At 39.5% G+C, this 11,328-nt stretch overlaps 1 protein-coding gene across 4 annotated transcripts in view; it reads right to left on the bottom strand.

Annotated features, from left to right (window-relative positions):
• The window catches only part of rnf213b (ring finger protein 213b), a 183,783-nt gene that overhangs the window by 22,648 nt on the left and 149,807 nt on the right, over positions 1-11,328 (bottom strand). For all 4 annotated transcript variants that reach the window (XM_085963799.1, XM_085963796.1, XM_085963798.1 and 1 more), the window contains 5 exons: positions 9,359-9,557; positions 8,543-8,739; positions 5,103-5,225; positions 2,684-2,794; positions 762-1,004 (listed from right to left, as the gene is read on the bottom strand). In XM_085963799.1, the coding sequence (XP_085819925.1) occupies positions 762-1,004; positions 2,684-2,794; positions 5,103-5,225; positions 8,543-8,739; positions 9,359-9,557 (873 nt within the window). The remainder of the gene's footprint in view (positions 1-761; positions 1,005-2,683; positions 2,795-5,102; positions 5,226-8,542; positions 8,740-9,358; positions 9,558-11,328) is intronic.

Here is an 11,328-nt window from a genome sequence, read left to right as displayed (position 1 = left end):
AAAATGAAGAGTCACATTTTTGTTCATAAAAATAAATAAAATATATATATTAAAATAAATGCTCCCATAGTGGCTCAGCTGATTAAGGTAGTTAGTAACTGAACCTTACAGATCAGGTCCCAGATTTTATCCCTGGGCTGTGCCGAGTTAGCTCAGCTTAGTTGGGCTCTGTCATTTATGATTCCTCCCATGGGTGAATGCTCACTCAAAGACTGGCAACTTTGACAGAGTACCAAGGAGTAACGGGCACCAGTGGAACTGTATCCCACCCAGCAAGCAATCAATGCCTTCAGGAGAGAAGCAGCAGAAAGAAGAAAATTTGCAGAAAAAGGAAATGGGGGAAAATAAAACAAAAACAAAATATTAATTAACAAGCTAAGAACATGAAAAGATGGAGGATGAGAAAACATAAGTTGGTTAAGCTCATTTTGCTGCATGGTGTTTCTGATACAAAATACTTCCAGCTGTACTCTCGATATTCAGAGTCACTTATCATCAGAAGTATGAAATACAGGATCTATAGCCGAGATCACAATTTGTTTTATTCTCCTTTCTGACAAATGTAAATGTCAAAAGTCCAGAAAGAGAGAATCTGCAACTATTATTTTCACTTTTAACTTGCTAAGCAAGTAGGAACTCTTGTGATTTACACAGTTAAGCAATACAACCAATGCATTAACGATTAAACTTAATCTGGAAAGACTTTTGTGAAGACATTTACTTCCGGAAATGTTAAAACAAAATATGAACAGGAACCATACCACCATTTCAGCAGGCTTGAGTGCCAGATTTTGCAGTGGAATCAGGATGTTATTGTTTCCACAGAAGACGACGGCTGCTGCATGAACGATTATCTCTACTATTGTCCGCTGCAGGCTACTTTGCTCAGGATTGATCTGAAGTTGAAGAATGTCATTGTTGACTAAACTAATGACAAAGTTCTTAAATGGGGCAGAACCAAACTGCATTTCATTCTTTATGTACTTTTCAATAGTGTCACATTGCTGGAAGACATAAACAATGACATTCACTCGGGAAACTGGAAAATGGAATGTGATAACATGTTAGTGAAAGAAGCAAAGTCCTAAAGCCTGTGGACTGCAGTGACATTTCCCCATCTCAAGGAAACATGAGTTGGTCATCTGAAACAGAGGTGTGCTTGCATACTCTGCTTCTGAGTTCAGTGTTAAAATTAATGTTAATCAACAATAAACATTTAGGATGAGAGAAATAGGCAGCTACACAATAACAAAGTTATAATTAGATGGCATGTGAAATAAAACCTTGTTTCCCCCTCCACGCTCCTTGATAGCAAGCAGGCAAACTACTTGTTCCCATCCTCTGGTAATACCACTCTTTACTAGGAGCTCTGCAACAACAAATCAGGTCAAAACCTGCGAAGGCTCCAGATTTAAAATGCATCTTTTTCTACATTTAAACATGCTGTATTACAGTGATTAAATAGGCTACAACAGTAGATCTCATGTCCTTCCACTCCAAATGTGGGTATTGTATCTCTGAATGTGTCAGTATAGAATGTAAAAAAGGTGCTGAAACACACACTGACATGAATCAGTCATTCATGAAAGAAAGACTTATGAAATAATACTGAGCGGCCTGCGGGTGGCGCTGTCCAGGGAGAGTATAAATACTCTGGCACGGGCCCAGCTTGCGCAGGACATTCTTAACAGGAACTAGTGAAGGACACAACTAGACCTCCATGTTGTAAAACAGTTGATTAAAGCTTTGTTTAACATTTAGACCAAGTGCCTAGTAGTTTTCTTACGTCACACACCTTTATTATTGTCCAGTATAATTGTAGATGCAATACCCTTCCCTAAATCTACTTTTGTCTCCTTTGTTGATGGTATGGGACACTTCATTCTCCCCAAGTATAGTCCATGTTGCTCTCTGGTAGATCTGATATGTGCACTTGAACAATATAGGAACTGACATTCTCTCACCCTAAGTGAATGCGCCAAGAAATCACAAATTTATCGTGTAGGTGAAACCCAAGTATAAATGTCAGTTGGCATTAGAATTTGAAGTCAGCTCACATAGATAAGAATTTATCACTCTAGAATCAAAGCATTCAATTTTAATCGTGGATTGTAATGAATCAAAAAAAATGCTCACATTCCTTCTGAAGACTTCTCTGTTATCTATCATTTCAAATAAATGAAATATTGGAATTTTTCTTTATATAGCATGCACTACATTAAAGTAACTTGTGTGTTAGAACACTGTTCTTTCATCTCAGGGACCTGGGATTGAATCCATCCCAAAACTGACAGAATTTCTCCAAGGGCTGCAAGTCTGATCAGAAATAAATTTGACCTGTTTGAACCAGATTTCTAGCAGGAGAAATTCTGAAGAACCAAACAATAAATAACTCATTAGCAGCCTCAGAGAGGATGCAAGGATGGCTAGTGTGGGAAAATTTTAGATTCATACAATGGCACACATTAAAATTGCTCTTGAGGATTACTGTGTGTCTGGCATGCTATACTTGATCTGGAGCTGTTCAACACTGACAGAGTACAAAAAATGAGGTGTTCCATTCCTTACCACTAACGCCCTTTAAGCACAAATATTTACAAGAATAGAATAGCAACCTGTCCCAGATACGGTACTAAATAATTTTTTCGGAATAAAAGACTTCATACTTATTATCCAGACTTACAGCTTGCTTTGGATGGACACTGGGGTTGCTTGATGCATACAAAGTAGTGATCTCCCGGAATATTGCGAGGGTCATGTGAACTCCTTGCTCATTGAAAGAACATTTGCAATCCTAAAGAAAAATAATTCTGGTTAAGATTACCTTAAAGCAGAATGATACATAACACAGGTCTATAAGAAATGGCTAATAAATGTTTTATAGTTGGGCTGAGTCTATTGAGAAGAAATTTTGTTCATACTATGAAGGCCCATATTAGCAGCCAACGACAAGGCCCCGGAATTTCCTGGAACTTATTGGCGTTACTACGGCACAAGAGCAGCATTGCACCAATTCTTCCGAGGAAATTTGCAAGTAAATGATTTACACCTCTTTTACGCGCAAATTTCTTTGATCATTCCGAGATACTTCAGCCAAAACCCTCTGACACTCATTTACATCACTCTACCCCCATGCAAAAGACCAGCTCACATGAGTTTCCTGCATTTACACCAGTAACCTGCTGGTGTAGATTTATGGCCAAAAATTTCAGCACAGCACGCTCGAAGTCACCTGATAATCGGCGTAACTGAAGACTATACAGCTGGAACGGCCTTCCCAATGGGCAAAACTCTTCTGCATAATAATGGTAGAGGAGCAGCAGAGGCAGGAGGCCGAGATTGAGGTTCCATGACAGCCGACAGCAGCCCATTCGCAATTACCCCTATTGGTGGCGCTGCATTTGCGCTTGTTTTACGCCAGTTTTTACATTCAAGCGTAGCCGAATGAGCTCTGCAGGAAACTTTGGTGTAAGTTTCTGTCAGCAAGATCGGCACAGAAATTGGCGTAAATTTCAGCATCATTTCTGCGTAAGTGCGATCCAGGAAATTCCAGGTCAAGGTCTTCAACTTCTTCCAGATAAAACTTGAAACATGGTTATGTATATAGAACAGAGTGTATTTAACAATAACTAATAATAATGACACAAGTCAGCAAGTGCAACAGCAACCTTCTGTCTGTCTCTCCAAAGGATCTTCTGGACTTTGACTTATAAACCCAATCCATTCTTCCTCAGGGTGGGCAGAGCCAAACCCAATCCCTACTTTCTCAGGGTGGGAAGAGCCAGAATACTATTTTCTCATAGCTCAGCCCCCTCAAGATTATTACAACATGCATGTTTACATTTGATAATGTTAACAGACATACATAATCCATCTGATTTTTCAAGCAATGACTAAAGCTAAGAGCAAACTGTGTATTGCATATGTACACACGAAATATCTGGCTTTCAATACAAACCATAACAGTAGACACTACTGAAGAACCAACATAAACGTTATACTGGCAACCAGCCATTACTCCAGCAAAAGATACCACGCAAGTTCTACGCAATACCATTAAAACAGAGTAGTAAATCTATTAAAACAAATTGCTTTATATTTCACATTTTCCCCATTCATCTTACTCCTTCTGGTGGTTACAACTCAAACATGATCACAGTTCCATGGGTGCTGGCATTGCCCAGCATTTTAGCAATTCCTCATGCGTGGACTTTGACAATAGGGCTATACATTTTCATGGGCTGCACAAAGCCTAAAGTTCACTGAATTCTAAAGGGACCTCATGAAATTCATCAAAGTCGATGTGAAACACTAAATTTTGTATATATATATTTCACAGATCCCCCTCGACATCATGAGCTCCCCTTAACCCAAGAAAATGTAGAGCCTAACGTGAAGGTCATCATAGCCAATCACAATCTTCTCAGTTGATGTCTACCTGCTGGGTCTTCCTTCCTGGTCTTCCTTCCTATGACAGGGAAGTTTCAACCAACTGCAGTGTCCCACCAGTTTCCCAGCTAGAAGTCATAAGCCAGGAACTGTAAGCCAGTCATGTAAAAGCTGCCTTGCACCAGTGATTCCATGCCCGTCAGTTGATCAGTTTCAGGAACCTAAACTAGCAATCCCTTCATGTAAAATAACGCAAATAATTACAAAAGACAACATACCTGAGTGTTCCAATTGCTTTGAAGATTCAGTTATTTATATGAAAAGAAAGTGGCATTCAAATTACATTGTGGGACAGCAGTGTATGAAATCTTCTCTCTGTTGGTTTAGCAGAGCCAATAACCCATTTATTTTTAAACAGGTTAATGCCTCCACTAAAATACTGGGCAGAGAAACTTCAGGCGAATGTGTTAAACATCCATACGTTATTAACCCACAGTGCAAGTTCCATGTCAATGGGTTGAACTGAATGAGTAAAAAGTTTAAAAATACCAACTAAATTCCCACATTTATCAAATAACTTATTGACAGGTAGCCTTCTGTAATGTTAAACTGCTAGCTTTGGGTGCTATTAGTTAGTTACTTCATTCAATTAAAGGCAAATATTGCCCCTGGCTTCAGAGTGTTGTCTTGTTTTCAGATGTTCTGACTCATACCTTTTGAGCTTCAGCCATACTTTTAGTCTTGCATTCAAAAATAGCCCTGGCTACTGCATCGCGAATAAGTTTATAATTTTCGCCACACACAAGGTAACGATCAATTTGTCCAGGACGATCTCTCTGAAAACAAGAACAGAACAGAGCAGTGATTTTTTGCCAATGATGCTATATTTCTTCATGTTGTACTTGTTACTTCTAATTTATTTTTCAATGTTATCCTCTTCTCTCAAAGAAGCTGGGTCTTCAGCAAATGCTGCTGGATAAGTTTCCATGAGAATTGGCAGTCCTCTAGAACCTCATCCAGGTGGCTATTTGTTATGTGTGAGCATAGCTGTTGGCAGGATATTTGATCATTAGCAATACCATAGCCAAGCCCAATCCTGACCTTGCCTGACACCCACAGACAGGCACTTTCCAGCAGGAACACAGAAGATTATTTTCTCACAACTGATGTCTCTGTGCCATTGTAACTTTACACTATAGAAAAGACAAACTTACATCTATATAGAACCTTTACAGCCTCAGGACGTCCCGAAGCATTTCACAGTCAATGATTGACTTTTAAAGTGCAGTTGTTGGGAACACTAGCAGGAAAGGTTTTATTAAAGAAGTTCAAGACTCCATTTTGTAGTTAAAGGAGAGTTTTTGCAGAATCTGTTGAAACAGGCAATATCTAGAGATTGTCCCAAGGCAGCTCAAATCACAAAAGCTAAATGTGAAAGGCTGTAACTGTCGAAATATAAAATAGCCTTGTGTAGTTCTAATCTTCTAACAGATACATCTATCCAAATGTTTACCTTTTCTGTACAAATAAGGACAGCTTTTCATATGAGACCCACTCTCTGGAATGCTGAGCTGATGTAAGTTAGCTAAACCAAGAGGTCATGGAGGAGGTATGATGTAATGGCCTTTTAGCGGAGGATAAAAAGTGAGACCTTTGTAAGGAAATTAGGGAATACCTGGGAGGCTAATCGTATTGTAACCCAACTCAGCAACAGTAACACAAGGTCTCCCGCAGCCTTCGCATTGCTGTGTGTGTTGTATGTGAGTAGAATTCCCTCTCTCAAATTCTATAAACGAAGACTCTGCATTTAGAACCTGAATCCCAGACACAGATGTGACGGAATAAGCCATATTTCAAGAGATACACCATAATATGAACAGAATTCTGATATTATTAATACATGATATACTGGGTTTAAAAATCTAAAGCCTCGGAGACACAAGCTGCAAACAGAAAACAGGCTTCTGAGATAAAGATCAGTTGTTTAACAAAGTTGTAAACATACAAGCTTTGAAATGGGAATTGGTTAAATATACTAAAACATTGACCCTATTGAAATGGCAGTTTGGCGATTCCAGAGGGTCTGGAGTTTGGGAATAACACAATGGAAGACCCAGTTTAAGGTGTTATAAACCAACACGGGAAACAGAAACAGAATATTAAAAAACCATGTTCCTTTGAAAAGATGACATCAAGTAAAAGAAACACCTGCTGGTCAAATAGTTTTTATGTTAAACTTGGAAGACAGGAAACACGATTAAATATGCAACCAATTGAGATAGCTAGAAAACAAGTAAACACTCAGTCAAAGTGTCTTTAATTTACATATAGTAAATATGATACCTGCAGCACACTTTGAAGATATGACTTCAACAGATACACCAAGCAATTAGTGTGTTTGTATTGAACTTGGAGCAGTTAGGAGACTCAACGTCTGCTAAAACCAGTAAAGCCAATATTAAGAATTGAATGGAAAATCTTCGATAGGAATGGCATCAAACAGAAACCATTGCTGTCATATTGTTTTTATGATGGTTTTTGAAACACCTAAAGGTAGAGACATAATTATGCATGCAATAGTTGAATTGACAGTAAGATAGAAAGCATTCAACAGAGGTATCAATAAAGACAATTCAAAGAAAAAACCACTGCAATAAGGGTATAAAAGATAGACCTTTTCAAACAGAAAGTCAGAAGTCACTGAACGGGCCAAGTGTTTCTCAACTTTACAGGCACCATCTGTTTTTAAACTTTGAGTCTCGGGTAATCAAGATATTTGATTTTAGTGGATGTTCTGGATTTAGAGATAAGTGAGCAATAAGAAATGTAACGAAGTAAAGATTTGAGAATAAGGATCTCAGAAATAAGAAATGTAAGCTATTTGTATTTTGAATTGTTAATGTTGCGACTGACTCAACAGCTGTTAAATGAATGTCAGCTCTTAAATAAAACTATATATTTTTAGAATTGTCTCAGAGTATTTCTGTATAAACTTGCGAACCCAATTTCTGTACACTCTTTTGTAAGGAGTTGCAGAATTATGGGGGAGTATTCCGGACCCTCATAATATCCAGAAGGTTACAGTCTAGTTAAACTTATTAAAAGTGCTATCTAGAGGACGGTAACATCTTCAGTCGTTCCTTTCCTTTAGGGAGAGATAGCCTGAACCTTTAGACCCATTTAAGCGTCTTATAGAATTTGGCTATCTCTAACTTTAGTTGAAGGTGAACGTCTGGGGAATACGCCTGATCTGGGGTAGCCCAAAAAGGGCTAGGACTAGTAATTATCCCTTCACAGAGACAACAGCTCCAAACTGTTAATTACCAGTATTAAGCAACATATTCACCGTTTTAATGTATGGAAGTGTGGCATCAATTACACACAGCGAGATCCCACAACAGCAATACGATAAATGACCAGAAAATCTGTTTTACTGATGTTGGTTGAGGGTAAATGTCAATCAGGACACCAGGAGAACTCTCTTGCTCTTCTTTGAGTAGTGTTATGGGATCTTATACATCCATCTTAATTCAATCTTTCTTTCCCTCTATTTCTCTTTCTGCTACTAATTCACCCTATTTCCTTCTCTGGCATTCCTCTGTTTCTTTCCCAATCCTTAAATCTTATTGGTTAAGGAGATAGGCTATTGGTCCCATCGTTCAATAAGGTCCCAGATGACCCCTTGCGCTCGCCGTGCCTTTTTTATCTCGCACTTCTAGTATCTTACAGGGCAAAATATTTTCGAGCTGAAGGGTGAGGGAAAAAGTCTTAACTAACAGAGCATGCCGCAAGATGCCCTACTCCTGCAAACTCTGGGCCATTCTAATACCCATTTTCAAAAAAGGTTCCAGGTTTTGTGTGAGTTTATTCAACACTGTATTTTCTATGGTCCGACACCGAACGCAAAACATTTTATATTTTTGGTATTTTATTTGGGCGTTGATGGAAAATAAATCAGTGATATCTACATTTATAGTTCCAATAGATTTCCATGGCAATATTTTTGCTAGATCACTAACATTTCAGGGCATGCAGATAACTGTAAAAAAGCATTTTTAGCTCATTATTCACAGAGAAACAAAAATAACAATTATAACTGATCTTGACCAAACCACCAATGACTCAACAAATGAACAGATTACTGGTTTTGTACCTGTTGAATAATTTCCTCTGGAAACAGCCATACAAATTGATCATCCATCAAAAGCTGCTGGACAAACTCCATTCCGCTTAGACTGCATAGCTTTCGCACAAGGTAAATCCGGAACCAATCATTTCCGCGAAAACAAATCACACGTTTTATCCACTCCAGAAAATTCTCTTTTGCATGAACATATTCTGGATTCTTGGCTGGAAATATGAATTAGCAGACACCAAGTTTCAACATGGGCCAATACAAGAAAGTATTTACATTTGCCAATCACTTTCAGTCTTATGTCATACACTGAATAAGAAGCAACAGTACAGAACACAACCAAGTCATTCTTCACACATGAGCCTAGACAGAGTATCAGCGGGCTATTCATCATGAGGGCATCAGAGTTAAAACTAATCCTGTTCTCAGCAATGATGAGCAGCTATGATGACAGATATATCCTCCTTCTAGCCCAGGCACACTAAAGCCAACTACAACATCCTTATTGTCATTGCTTACCCAGCTGGTAACAGATGACTCGCATAGACCACAGAGGAAAACCTTCCTGGTCTGTACATCACAGCATCATGTCATGCAGGTCTTTACTGAGTGACCGATTTGGGGAGCCCAGACTCATTTGATTATTTTGTCCTATTGACTAGTCCAGTGGGACAACAAAGTACATTTTCTATGGTCCTACACTGAACTCAAAACATTTTATATTTTTGGTATTTTATTTGGGCGTTGATGGAAAATAAATCAGTTGAAGGGAGGCAGAAGGATAAAAGATAGAATATTATACAAACATTATTTAAATTATAAAACCAGCATTACCATGTGTGTCTCGTGATTCACACAGAAGCTGAGAAGCCATGTCAAAACAAAGTCGGATTCTAGCAATTATCTGTAAGGTTTCTATTGAAATCTGATCACGCTTATGTTTAATACACATCTGAAGGAAATCTTTCTCTTGAGCCAGATAGGCATTTTTTTCTTGCACCGCGGAGAACTGGGATTTTTCATATATAGAATCCTGAAAAGAGGGAAAAATTAAAACTGGTTAATAATAATGTTTCTGAAACTTTGATTTTTTTTATTAATCATTTTATGCTTACTTAGTCAAAGGGCTGCAACACTAGTGCCATTTCTCTAAACTGAGCCCCCTTTAATTATTTTGTTATACTGAAAAAGAACTGAAGAACAAAAGACTTGCATTTATATATCGCCTTTCATGACCTCAGAACATTCCAAAGTTCTTTACAGGCAATGAAGCACTTTTGAAGTGGTCGTCACTGCTGGAATGTAGGAAACGCGGCAGAAAATGTGTGCACAGCAGGGTCCCATAAATAGCAATGTGATAATGACCAAATAATCTGTTTTACTATTTACTCGAGGAACAGCAACTCATCTTTCGATTAGGCACTCTACAGCCCTCTAAACTCAACAATTTGAGATCATAACCTCGGCCCCTATCACACACACACATACATACATATTTTTCCTTTTTTTTTTAATCCACACTTTCGTCTGGGCTTTTTTCTTCCCTCCCACATGGCAGCTGTCCTTCATTCTGCCAGGGTCATTCACACTTCATCTAGAGCCATCCTTTGTTCCTTGAATATCTCTTAATCTCTCCTGCTTTCTATCCTATCACTGACCTTCCCTTTTGTTCTTTCATCCCCTCCCCCTTTTCCCAGCCCCCACTTGCTTTAAAATCTATCCCCTTTTCCTGCTTTTTTTCCCAGTTCTGACGAAGGGTCTTTGTTGTGTATGTAATATGTATGTTACTTTAAACCTATGGCCAGGGCAGCACTACTTTGTAGGGCGTAGTGATACCGTAGTACCACTCCTGGCCATAGGGGTATAAATAGTACTGTGGGTACTGATCTCCCCTCAGTTCCCGCCTGTTGGTATGAAGTAAAGACCGAAGTTGAACCTTCCAAGCTGTCTCCTCATTATTGTATTAAGTATAGTCACATACTTTATACTGGCGACGAGTTACGTTCGAACTCACCAGTACACGGTGCAACAAGGATCGGCAGCAGTACGGAGAGAGAAGGAGAGAAGCTTCTTACCAGCCAGCCTGCGGAGTCCAGCGTCGACCGAAGGAGGCCGCCCAGTTCGGGAGGAGCGGCAGCAACGGAGCGAGAGAGGGAGGTTTCCAGCGGAGGCTGCAGCAGCTGAGAGAAGAGGCTGAACGGGCGCTCCAGACACGGGGCAAAAGTCCACCCAGGGCCAGGTAAACTGCAATCCTTCCCGGGGAACGCGAGCTACAAGGGCCAGAACGGGCAGGCGATCTGGGGAACAAACGGAGCCACGAGGACTAGCGGGCCATGAGAGGGGAAGGTCGTTGTAATAGCGGCGGTGGCAATAACGGGAGCTGCAAGAAAAAAAAAATAACGACGCTGGAGAGAGGTCGTTGACAGCAGAGGGAGAAAAGGTGGGAAAAGCGCCATCTAGTGGACAAAGGGGAAACGTTTTTCTCTTCAGCAGTTTAACATTAAAAAAAACAGCGCCATCTAGTGGACAAAAGGGGGAAAGTTTTTCTCTTCAGCAGTTTAAAATAAAAACAAACGCCATCTAGTGGAAAAAGGCGGGAAACCTCTTCAGTTTTAAAATGTCCAGAGAAGCTTGGTTGTCAGAATTTGTTGCGGACACAGAAGAATGGGACGCATATGTCGAAAGGCATGAACTTTATTGCGTAGTAAACAAGGTGAAAGATGACGAAAAGGCAGCAACCTTATTAAGTTCTATGGGGGCAAAAACATACGGTCTGCTGAGGAATCTTCTTACTCCAGAAAAGC

This window comes from Somniosus microcephalus, chromosome 21, assembly GCF_052327205.1.
Source record: "Somniosus microcephalus isolate GS21.2 chromosome 21, FLI_Smic_1.0, whole genome shotgun sequence".
In the NCBI taxonomy this organism is placed as follows: Eukaryota; Metazoa; Chordata; class Chondrichthyes; order Squaliformes; family Somniosidae; genus Somniosus; species Somniosus microcephalus.
Note: the sequence above shows the minus strand (reverse complement) of the source record. Positions and strands in the feature narration are given on the sequence as shown.